Raw genomic sequence first — 11865 nt, forward strand, 5'->3', positions numbered from 1 at the left:
CCTTTCCTTTTCTCTTCTTTTCTTTTTTCTTTTTCCTTTCCGTCCCTTCCCCTCCCTTCCCTTCTTCCCTCCCTCCCTCCTTCCTTCCTTCCTTTTCTTTTTTCTTTTGCTGCTTTCCACCTTTTTATTCCCTAGCATTTTTTGGACTGACTCAGAGCCCTCTTTCCTCTGGAGGGAGTTTTCAGTCCCGTCCTCTGCAGAAAGGCTTGGGCAAAGAGACGGCAGACTCCTAACTCCTACTCAAACTGTTTTAAGCCAAGGGCTTGTCACCAGGCAATGAAGCACGATGTTTCCCAGCCTTGTGGTTGGAAGAAAGCACCCCACTCCATGCATTGTCCCTTAAAAGGCAGCTCACCTTTCTGCACCTAGGGCATGGTGCAGTGAATCACACACATTGTGTGAGCTTGCCACAGCCCAAGCTCCCTTGGGATGCAGTCGGGTTGGGAGCCGCCCTCCCAAGCAAGTCTTCTCCAGACAGGGCCCCAGACTGGCTTCCCACCTTCCCCACACCAGCTGTGAACCTCTGCCTAGGGTTGCGCTGACCCTGAGATGCCCCAGGGCAGGCAGGACTGGCCATGACCATTAGCCCTGCTGTCCCGTCCCTTCGAGGATGTGCTGGAGGGGTCACTGAGGGGCTCTGCTCAGCTAGGACTGGCAGAGAGAGAAGCTTGCCTTCCACAGCTTTTGTGAAGGCATTTTGTGGGTCTTTCTGGTGGGAAGAAGACCCAAAGGTGGCCAGACCCCCACGGAGTGGATGCAGTGTTCCCATTACAGACAAGGAGGAAGCAACGTGGTGAACTTTAATAGCACGGCGGGTGGTGGGCTGGGACGTGAGCCCAGGGTGCTTCGGGGTCTGTGTTCCTCCCTGACCCTGCGGACAGATGTGGCCCAGAAGGCGGTGGCTCCACACAGCCCCTGGCTCCGTCGCCGCATCCCTTCCTCCATCCAGGGACCAGGGTCCCCGCCTCTTTGCCTGCTCCCAGAGAGGCGTGAGATGTGACACAGAGAGCATGTTGGGTGTGTCCTGGGAGCACGAGAGGGACGTGGCCCATGGGACGCCCATGGCAGGAGGCATTTCCCATCTTGGTCTGGTGCAGATCTCCTCCATGGAGAAGAGCCTCAAGAACATCGAAGACGAGAACAAGCTCATCGAGGAGCAGAATGAAGCCCTGTTTCTGGAGCTCTCGGGCCTGAGCCAGGCCCTTATCCAAAGTCTCGCCAACATCCGCCTTCCGCACATGGTAAGCAGGACGTGGCCCTGTGGGCACACTGCCAAGCTGGTGGCTGAGCCCCAGGACTCTGGGGGAGGTGAGGAGGGCAGGGCACCCCTCTGCATCTGGGGTCCTGTCTGAAGGGCCCCAATCCAGGCGCTCGGCCCCCCAGGCTGCCGGCCGTGGAGGCTCTCCATCTCCTGAGGGCTGTGGGATCTGCAGCCGAACACTCACGTTTGTTTCAGCCCCAGGGTACCGGTGGTGCCCCTGGAAGGCCTGGGCTTGTCTCAGGGGGCGTGCTGTGTTCACCCATAGATTGCTGTGGCTTCTGAAAATCACGGACCCATCGTATGGATGGGGCTTGCTGACCCAGTTCTGTTCTCCAGGAGCCAATATGTGAGCAGAATTTCGATGCCTACGTGAGCACCCTCACTGACATGTACTCCAACCAAGAGTGCTACCAGAACCCCGAGAACAAGGACCTCCTGGAGAGCATCAAACGGGCTGTGAGGGGCATCCAGGTCTAGAGCTCATCATCCAGAAGCCACCCCACCAATCAGGATACCTGGGGCACCCCAACTTGGCTCCATCGATTACCTCCCTTGCCCTGCCCCCGCGGTGGAGGTGCCCAACTTGCAGCGACCAGTTGGCAGCCCAGGGTGGGCTTATCCAAAGGGGTGCCTGGAAATCCATGTCTTTCTCACCGTGCTTGCCACGCTGGAGGCCTCGACCTCCCCACACGTGTGCAGGGCAAGGCACGGCGTTATCACAAAGCGATTTATTTTTGTTTTTTGAAAGCGATCTGAAGGGCAGCTCCAAGTCTCCGGTGGAAGCTCATGGACAAGGTTCTCAGGGAAGTTTCAGACTTTGCAACCACAGTATTCCTTTGTCTGTCGAGGCTGGGAGGGTAGCCGTGGGCACGGGGCGGGTGGTGTGGGTGACACGTCAGCCTGGAGCACGCGGCCAAGGGTGCGTGTCTGCTCAGTGAGGTCCATGTGGCAAGTGTGTTTTCTGTTTTCATTTAATTCAGTTTTGTCTTAAGGACGGAATAAAGCACCGTTCCAGTGGGTTAGAAATAGACCGACAGCCCCTGGTCAACGTGAGGGGGCCCTAACCTGGGATGCACCTGGATGTTCCACAGGAGAGCACCTCACGTATCTGGGGGGGGGGGGTTGGCACCTGCACAGACACGTACAGCTCGGGGTCACGCTCCCTCTCGGGGCTGCAGCCTTCGGATCCAGGTCAAGGTCAGGGCCAGGGTCTCCGGCTCTCTGTGTGTCCACCGTGCCCGTGACCTGTCACTGCCGCATTACCTGGGTCACGGCTGAGCTGGAATGAGGTGGGGACGGAGTCAGCAGGGTCAGGGATAGATTCCTAATTTAGAGACCACCAAGATTCCTTTCTTTTAAGATCCATTCATTCAAGATGAGAAAAAAATCGTACTAGAAAGTGTTAAACGCAATGTCCCTAACATGTAAATAGAGTCCAGATCGATTGTGACTACAATTCAAGTTAGTATTTAAACGTAGAGAATTGCACTTCCTGGAAGAAATAAAAAAGTAGTTAGTTTAATTATTCTGTAAATTATTTAATTTTGTCAAGATGTAAGTATTTATATTCACAACCTCTTATGTTAACATTTGCTATTTATTTAACCTTTTTATTTATTAATTTTGTACTATTACAACTAGACCCCACGCCAGGACACCATGAGAGGGAAATCAATGAAATCAAGGCAAAATCCATGATCAGACTGTAAGAAAGGTCACAAGAAAAGTCTTGCTCTAACTTCTAGATATAGGAGTCTTCTTATAATTTTGATGCAACCAACTTATTTTTTATATATTTTGTTATTTATTCTTTTAATAATGGAATTTTTAAAAAAGTATTTTGTAACTGAGGAATTTTGATAATTTGGGGATATTTCTCCCTGGGTCCAATGGAAAGAAAGAGTTTCTGGTTTTCTTTGTTCCTCTGGTTCCTTTGATTTCAGGCGCGACCGCGGCCAGCGGCTGCGCCGTTCACTTACTTCAGTGCAGCGTAGATGTGTGTGCTCTGGCGCGTTCCTCGTGTGGCGTCCGTGTGCTGGTTCTCCGTGGCTGAGTCGTGCTGCTGTGAAGGAGCGCTGGCCGCACGCGGCACCGAGCGGTTCCCACTCACGGGCTCCCTGTCCCTCTGGCAGCTCTGATACTGTGATCCCTTCCTCAGGAAATGCGTGGAACCCACAGCACAGCACTTCTCGGCGTGTTTGCAGGGTGATTTCCTAATAAAAGTCCACTCTGACTGTACCCAGGAGCGGTGTGTGCTGTGACGCCGGCCTCTGTCTCCTTCTTCCGTCTGGCTCTCTTTTTGCTCCCACATGTGGCACCAACATCTTTCCCCTGACGTGTGGAACGGTTCCGGGAGGTCTAAGTCACAGTGCCCTGACCCTTCCCATGTGACTGAACACACGCAGCGCACCACTTTCTCTTGGGCTCAGAGCGAATTCTCCCCATGGGGTTGTCAGACTGGGTGGGCGGTGGGGTGGAAGAGGGTCGCCACAGGCCATCTCTTCTGGCCACAAAGAGGAAGCCACCTGCAATAGGAGAGAGTCTGGACCTTCTGGAGGGAAGCAGAGCGGAGAGACGACGGAGACTCCCGTGGAGGTGCAAGGAGAATGAGAGAACGCTTATCCTTTCACAGTTCCTGGATCCAGCCGTAACTGAAGGTTGCCCACCCTTGTGCTCTGCAGTTATGGGAAGCAATGAGCTTCCCCTTCCCCTCCTCCCCTCCTCCTCATATCCTCCCCCCCGCCCTTCTTCTTTCCCTTGTTGCTTAAACTCTTGTGTTTGGTTTTTTGGCCTTGCTGGCAGCTCACTGTTTTCACACTTCAGTGTTGGGTGGGGCTCCGGCTCTCACAGGGCGAGCCTTAGGTTTGGAGCTTCCGACCTGACTTAGGTTTGGATATTCAACCTGATCTGTCAACCCCTTTGACCTCCCTGGGAATCTGGCCCTGAAGGCCCACCTGGAGCTCCCATCTGACCTGACAAAGGACAATTCTTAGACATTCTGAGTCTGATTTCCAAACCCTGTCTGAGTCAGACAGGGTCCAGGATACCTGGGGACATCTGGTGTGTTTGGAGGGCAGCTAATCCTCAGGAGAGATGCCTGTGAGCCTTCCCTGCTCCTGAGACCCACCTCTCCACCCCTACTCCTTACTGTCTTTGCCTCTCTCTCTTGCCTCTTGGGTCTACAATGTGCAGGCCTCTGAAGCCTGGCCTCTTCTGGAAGCTTCTATGGCTCCGTTCTCCCTTCCTCCACGGGACCGCCTTCTCATCTGCCTGTGGCCCCTTCCTGGTTTCTGCCCCAGCCCACACCTGCACCTGCCCCTGTGGATGCTGGCCCCCTGTGTCTTCCTCAGAAGCTGCTCTAGTCCGCATCCTGGCCTCCCTTCTTCCCCGAGTCAACATCTTCACAGCCCGTGTCTGCCGCACGCAGACAATTCCACACTGCTTCCCCCACTTGCAGCACTTTCTGGGACTCCCTCTGGATGTCCCATGGGCCATAGTACATGTACCCAGGTGACCACGTTAGCCCACTGATGGCTCCCACCCTGACCCTCCCCGGGCCCAGCAAGATACGAACCACCTCCAGCCGCAGAGCTCATGACCACGTGCAAGCTACCAAGAGGGGCCGTCACATGGCTCTCAGTGTCACCGTGGAACCCCGATCTCGGCTGCCGTGGGGCCTACCCTAACGAGGGCAGCGTGTGACCTGAGGGAGGACAGGTGGGGATTTGGGCTGCATGTCTAGCTGTGTGGGGACGCAAGATTATGGCCCCAGCGGTGCTCTGTCTCTCATAGGGGACGGCGAGGACATGATGACTGCTGAGCGCCAGGGGAGCCCCTCCTACTAACTGAGATGTCTGCTTGGGCTGGTTCTGGCTCCTGAGGGCTGGCCACTCCCCACAGCAACACCTTGAGCCAGTATAGGTCTTTGGGGGCACCCCAGGAGCCCCACAGGACTGCAGGAGCTGGTGAGGTCTCAGCCACTTCCAGGATGGGGGGAGCAGGAAAGCCCACAGAACCGCGCTGCTCCCCATGTGGGAACGTAGAGGAGGAAAGTACAGCTCCCTCCCGGCACCCAGCCAGCGAACACCCCTCATCGGACCTGCCCATCGCTGCTCAGAGGGTACCTCTGCCAAATTGGACACATTCTGCCCGTGTCTTTCACACGCTGTCAAGAGTGTTTTGCTTGTATTTAATTCTGTCGCAGTTCTCTCTGTAGAACTTGTCAAAACAGCAAAGGAGAAATGTGGTGCTGTTTACGGAAAGACCGTAAGGAACCCACCCAAAGCCCACCTGCTGTGTCGCAAAGACCAAGCAGGAGTGACCTGAAGTCCTACACCACGGCCCCTGGGCTACTGCCTGGGACCCAGGCGGGGCTGGATGGTCCAAGACCCCATCAGGCACCAAACCTGGAAGGCTTGTCAATCTCAGCCAAGTCACCCCACACAAAACCCCGCCTGGCTCAGCCCTGAGCAGGTACAGGAGGGAAGTAACGACGAACCCCTTCTTGACACTGTGGCAGAGGGTTAGGGTTGCCCCCATCATACATACCGGGAGACTGAAGCCCAGGAGGCTGCCCAGGGTCACACAGAGGATTGGCTATGCAGTCTGGACTGACATCAGGCCTCTGGGCCCTGGGGTCTGTCCTCCTCGGGGTCAGCTCAGCTGAGCTCCATGGAGCAGTCAGACCCAGCGGGCGCGGAGGAGCCAGAGGAGAAGGCAGGAGCCCCCAGGAAGAATCTGTCCAGGCGCAGTGTGGACAGACAGGTCTCCTAGTCTTGGAACAGTCGGCCTAGTGGACACCATGGCCTTCTGGGAGGCTCTGACCGTTCCCTGAGGTCGCTGGGACCAGATCCAGACTCTGAAGGCTCCTCCAGGTAGAGGCAGGTTCTCCCCAGGTTCTCTGGCTCGTCCTGCCTACAGGGCTGAGTGGGGTGGAGCATGTCCCTGCAGGGGGCTCTCTTTGCCCCCATGAGCTGGGTTGGGCTGCCTGCCTGATTCACTGAACCTAGAGCTGGCCAGGGCTCTTCCACGGGGTAGTTAGGCTTGTGCAAGGTCCCTTTTCTAGTCCCCTCAAGGCAGTCTCTTCTCCTGCACACATTTTTGTCAGTAACAGAAAGGACGAAGGCATGCTCCTTGTGCATGGGCTACGGTCTCCAGAACATTCCTGATCATTCTCTAGCCTCCAGCACACTTGTACCCTCCGGCTGGTCCCAGAGCGTATGCCAGCTAGCTCCCTGGCCCCTTCCCAGGCGCTGGTGCTCTGTGGGATTTCTGCCAAGCTCAGGTCTGAGATGGGGCCTGAAAGCAGCTCTGGGATCACGGGGAGAGACCCCCAAGCACGTTTCCTTCTTGCAGTGCTGAATCCAGGGGGGCCTTTCTGGGGTTTGGAATCCCCTGACATTGTTTGAGAAATTATGTGCGTCTGTGCCGGGGCGCGGGCATCTGTTTCCTGATCCGAAGCCCTCCCATGTTCTTGAGCAGTGAGGGAACCGCCTGACTCACAGTCCCAAAGTGTCCTGTGAAGATGACATTCCTAACGGCCACGGGCTAGGCGGTGAGAAGTTGACTGTCTCTGCTCCGTTTCCTATCTGTTCTCATCCCCTCTGGGCATGAGGAGAAGTGAGACCTGTGCGTCCCCACAGTGGGGACTGGGTCACTCTGGAACAGCTGAAGTGTGTGGACGCCCCCACTCCCCGCTAGCTCGGGGTCCCTGGGAAGCTGCCACAGGGGCATCCATGAGAGGATCCTGTCACCTTGGTGGTCTGCGTCAGGCCCCAAGACTCGCTCACCATTCGCGTCCCCCAGCCGCGGGGAGGTGTCCCGGGGCAGCAGCGTCCTGATGCCTGAGCAGCCAGCGCCACTGGGTGGGGGGGGGCTGCTGTCCCGCACGTTCAGGCCCTCAGTCAGGGCTGGGGACCTTCCCACACTGTGGAAGCTCTTCCGGCCTTTACGTGGAGAGTCCCAAGGAGCCGCTGTGCTCTTCTGGCCAAGGCCGAGGGTCAGAACTGGTGTGGCCGAAGGGAGATGCCCAGCACGTCCGGGCGGCCCCAGACAGATGCCCGCTCAGAGCGCCAAGCCGCCTCCTTCACCAGCCCGTACAGAGCCTCAGAGAGCAGCGGGGAGAATGCCAAGCCCAGGGTGCATGCTCTCTGCGGGGGTGGGGGGGCAGGAAATGAGAGCTAGGGATGTTGGGCAAGTCCCCTTCAAGGGGCCCCCTGGCTTCTGTCAGGGGCCGTCTCACAGTTGGGGACAGGTCATTTCTAGTCTCTGTGCTTCGGTTTCCCTCTCTGTGAAGGGGTCTACGACACACAGTGGAAAGCGCTGGCCCAAGCCCCAGGGCAGGCACCCTCCCCTGACACTCTGAGGACAGCCTGGAACTCACCGCCCCACTCCTGTCCCTAGGGTCTGCTTCCAGTGAGCTGCCCAGCGCCCTGATGTTCCACCGCAGTGGCCAGGTGAGGTCCATAGGCACCATCCGGGGCCCTCCCGTTTGCAGCCTCACGTCCGGGGAGTGGGGGTGAGCACCTCCCCTGCTCCCACCTGTGAGCCACCGGCCTGGCCAACGGCTGCGGTCCGGAGTCCCGGAGGCTGGTCCCCCTGGACGGCCTCCCTCCTCCGAGGCTGCGGCGCACTCATGTTCTCCCCTCCAGCCTTTCCTCTCGCAAGTCACAAGCTGGGGGGGAGAGCCTGAAGGGCTGGCCAAGGGTGAGGGGAACCTTGAACTCTAGGACTCGCAGCTTCAGAACGTGCGGGTAGCACTGGGGTGGCTCCGTCGGGTTCGCGTCCGACTTGGTTCTGGCTCCGGCCGTCACCTGGGGCGGCGACACTGTGCCCGCGTCAAGCCTGCTTCAGACTCTCCCTCTGCGCCCCCCCCCCATCTCTAAAGAAGGGGGGGTCAGCTCCTGGGGTTCTCCCTCCCCAGGTAATGTGTGGGCTCCGGACCCTGGTCTGCCGCTACTTCTTTGTGTCCCATGTTTGTAAAACACACACACACGCACGCGGAGTGGGGTGGGGAGGGCATGTGTTTTGTGGGATTGACGCACTCACCTGGGGAGGCTAAATCTGAAATCCGCAGGGCAGGGGGGCTGCTGGAGGCCGGGAAGGGCTGCGGCCGAGGGATGTCAGGCTTCACTCTGAGGGTCTCAAGTGCTTGGGCGAAGACCCACTCACGTCACGCAGGGCGATCTGCTCTTCTCCGCGCTCGCTCATTTCAACACCGATCACAGCTAAGAAACACCCCCAGTAGCACCTAGACCGGCGACTGGCAGAGCGGCTGGGCACGGAGCCTAGCCACGCAGACACAGAACCCTCGCAGGCCTCTTCCCTAACTTACTCAAGTGCTCTAAGACGAGAAATTGTTCTTCTCGGTCATTTGTGGTCTGCCCTGGAGTTCACCGGTGCTTTCAGGTAGCATCACGCTGCTGAACCCACAGAGGGGCGAGAAGGGCTAATCCGCCTGTGGGCTACAAAGGACTTGTGAGGAGGAAGAACTTTTCCTTCCCTTTCTGGGGGACGGGCTGTAGCCTCTCGCCTGAGCGGCGGCCCAGGGGCGACGCCTGGTGGTCAATGCGGTGTCTTGTAAGCTGCTGGCCTCCCCCTCTTGATTCCTTTGTTGGGGACATGTCTTTGTTCTCTGGGGGCTTCAAATTTCTTCTCTTTATCATTGGTTCTGAGCAATTTGATAATTTTGTGCCTTGGTACTTTCCTTCATGCTCCCGTGCTTGGGACTCATCGAGGGTCAGAGTTTTCATCAAAGTGGGTAAGGTTCCAGCATTGCCTCCGCTCTCCTTCTGTCCCAGCTTGTGCCCCTTCCTCCTGGGACAGTCTTTACTGGGTGTCAGGCCACGTGAGGCTGTCCCCCCAGGTGCCGTTGATGCTGTGGGTTTATTCTCTTTTCACACTTCATCCAGGGCAGTTTCTGCTGCCGTGCCTGCAACCCGTTCTCCAGCAACATCCAATCTGCTGCTGGTACCATCCACGTTATTTTCCAGCTCAGACACTGTGATTTCTGTTTCTGGAGGTTTTATCTGGGGTCTCTTGATGTAGCCTGTGTCTGCACTTACGTCCTTGTCAAGGCTTCTCCTTTATACTCCGACAGTCTCAGCCTGGAGGCTAGACATTGTGAATTTCACCTTGCTGAGTCTGGACACAGTGGCCAGGAAACATTTGGATCCTTTTAGATCTTTCTCTGATATGCTAGGTGGGGTCTGAGCAGGGGTCAGCCTGTGGCGAGCTGTAACTCACTCCGGAGGCAAGGCCCTCCTGTGCACAGTTCCCACTGGTCCACAAACCGAGAATCTTTCCAGTGTGGCTGCTGGTACCTGATGCCCTCTCTGCCTCACACAACCACAGGCAGTGTGCCCTCTAACCCTTTTGGACGGTGCCTTCCCTGGCCCTGGGTTGTTTCTGCACACACACGAGCTCACTAGTTCTCCCCGAGCCCTCGAGGGAGAGCTGCTGCAGGTGCCCAAGTCCTCTCTGTCCCTTTCTCCCCACCTGACCCCTGCCCTGCGTCCTCCAACCACCTTGGTCTCCCTGTCCTCTGGGTTTTACCTCCTCCCCTCAGGGAGTCCTCTAGGCTCTGTGGGATCCCCATCTCAGCTGCAGGAAGACACCGACGGTGGTGAGATGAGGGAACTGGGAGGGCTCAGCCCCTTGGCTTCTCGTCTCTCCGGAGTCCCTGAGCGTTGTTGCACAACGTCCGGGTTCTGAGAATGCTTGCTTCACGCATTAGCCCACTTCTTGGTTGTCTCAGGCATGAGAGCAAATCCAGTCCATCTGGGTCAGAGTTTCAGAATTTCTTGGCACATTTCAGTTAGAGATGATGAAAAAATTCTGGAGATGAATGGGGGTGATGTTTGCACAACAGTGAGAAACGTACTTCATGCCATTGCCTGGCACACTTAGAAATGGCTAACATGGTAAATTTTATGTTATCTCTCTCCTACCTCAATAAAGCCATTTTTAAAGGGCCACCTTAACCGAAGGAAGTCTTCACACAGCACACGAAGACAGCCAACCCACTGCAGGTAGCTCCGCCACAAGCACCCAGGCACACCCTGACCTCAGGCGTCTACAACCTCCCCTGTGCCTGGGCTCTCCTCCTCGGGATATGCCAAGCACGAGCGGCCCACACATCTCCCAGCCCAAGCCCATACCCCTCAGCAAGTCTCCCGATTCCTGTTAGAGACGCGCTGCAGCCCTCCATGGTGGGCTTGCTACTCACAGACGAGACAAATGAGCTCATCCCATGCTGGGTGTGTCTGCTGGCCTTTGACTGAGCACTGACACTTCCATCGGACAGACAGGGAGCCTCTGAGTGGACTGGGTGCTGTCGGGAAGCAGGGACCTCTCGGAGTGGTCTCTGTAAGCGGGCAGGGCAGAGGGAGGCTCCTCTGCGGTCAGATGCTCTGCCCCGAGCTCTGTCCCTGGGGACTCCTCTGTAACGAACGAAGGAGAAGGAGCAGGGCTCACTGCTGTCGGCTGGGAGACAGCATGTCTGAGGGTCTGTGGGTGACTCGCGGACCTTGTTTTTGTCTGTGCTTGGGCACGATTATGACGTCTTGTCTCACTGTATCACCACGAAGTGCCTCTGCAAGACTGTCCACGTCTAACAGGAGAGTCCGTGGCCTTGCCGTGAGGGTCAGGCTAGCTCCCAGCATCAGACACCGCTCCTCTCATTCTCGGAGATCATATTAGTATCCACATCACGGACATAACCCAACAAAGTGCTTACTGCGACCGTCTACAGAGATAACCCTGATGGTCTAGGGCCGGCGGAGCTGACACAGAGCGGTGGGGAATAACCGTGGAGAGTGGAGCCGATGGGCCCTAAGGGAAGGTCTAGAGGACTGACGTGATCAGACTGTGCTTTAGGAAGACCACGTGGCAGAGCCCAGGGAGGGAGGGGTGGTGAGAGGGTATGCAGGTCAGTGAACATTATCCTGGCAAGAGGTGAGGGATCCAGGGCCGAGACAGAGTAGAGTATGGAGGGTGTAGACAGTGGGGAGAGGGTCAAGGATGGCTCTACGACCTCTGTAATCCGAAACGGCCACAGACAACCAAAGGGAGGCTGGTCGGAAGGACTCCGAGAGGCAGTGTCAAGGTCACAGTTCACTTCGTGGGGCACATCTTGGGTGGCGTCTGCTTCCCCGCCGAGCCCCAGAGGGTGCAGGGTCAGCCCAGAGGCGGGCGTGGGAGCGGCGGGGGCTGCTGGCTGCGGCCTCCTCCCCGGTGTGTGCACGGGCGGCTCCGGCTCTCGCGGGTCCGCAGCCAGGGGACCTCTCTCGGCACAGCTGGCTCCTTCTCGTCCTACCACCTTGGCTCGAACGTCCCTTCCGTGTCACCCAAGCCAGAGAGCCGCCGCCGAGTTACTGTCCGTCACGGAGTTTCTTCATTTCTTTCTCAGCTGTTGGCCCTTCCTCCCTGGGTCCCGGCTCTGCTGGTGCGTGGAAGTCATAACCCGAACCCGCAGCTGTTCTCGGACCGCTCCGGCTCCGAGACCCCGGGAGCGCGCAGGGCCTCCCACGCGCCTCGCTGACCGTCCGCGCCGGGGCCCACCCGCCGCGCCGTCGCCCCTTTAAGGGCCAGGCTCGGGCGCACGC

At 57.5% G+C, this 11865-nt stretch overlaps 1 protein-coding gene and 1 long non-coding RNA gene across 11 annotated transcripts in view; one reads left to right on the forward strand and one right to left on the reverse strand.

Annotated features, from left to right (window-relative positions):
* MYT1 (myelin transcription factor 1) overlaps positions 1–1758 on the forward strand; it is a 59673-nt gene extending 57915 nt beyond the window's left edge. For all 10 annotated transcript variants that reach the window (XM_045980214.1, XM_045980210.1, XM_045980216.1 and 7 more), the window contains 2 exons: positions 1098–1241; positions 1598–1758. In XM_045980214.1, coding sequence (XP_045836170.1) covers positions 1098–1241; positions 1598–1738 — 285 coding nt within the window. In that variant the 3' untranslated portion in view covers positions 1739–1758. The remainder of the gene's footprint in view (positions 1–1097; positions 1242–1597) is intronic.
* Positions 1759–2978: 1220 nt separating this feature from the next.
* Positions 2979–11832, reverse strand: LOC123926426. Its single transcript, XR_006815263.1, has 2 exons — positions 8309–11832; positions 2979–4964 (listed from the first exon to the last, which is right to left on the reverse strand). It is a non-coding gene; the product is annotated as an uncharacterized LOC123926426 (long non-coding RNA).
* Positions 11833–11865: the final 33 nt, after the last annotated feature.

Source organism: Meles meles, chromosome 16 (assembly GCF_922984935.1).
Source record: "Meles meles chromosome 16, mMelMel3.1 paternal haplotype, whole genome shotgun sequence".
Taxonomy (NCBI): domain Eukaryota; kingdom Metazoa; phylum Chordata; class Mammalia; order Carnivora; family Mustelidae; genus Meles; species Meles meles.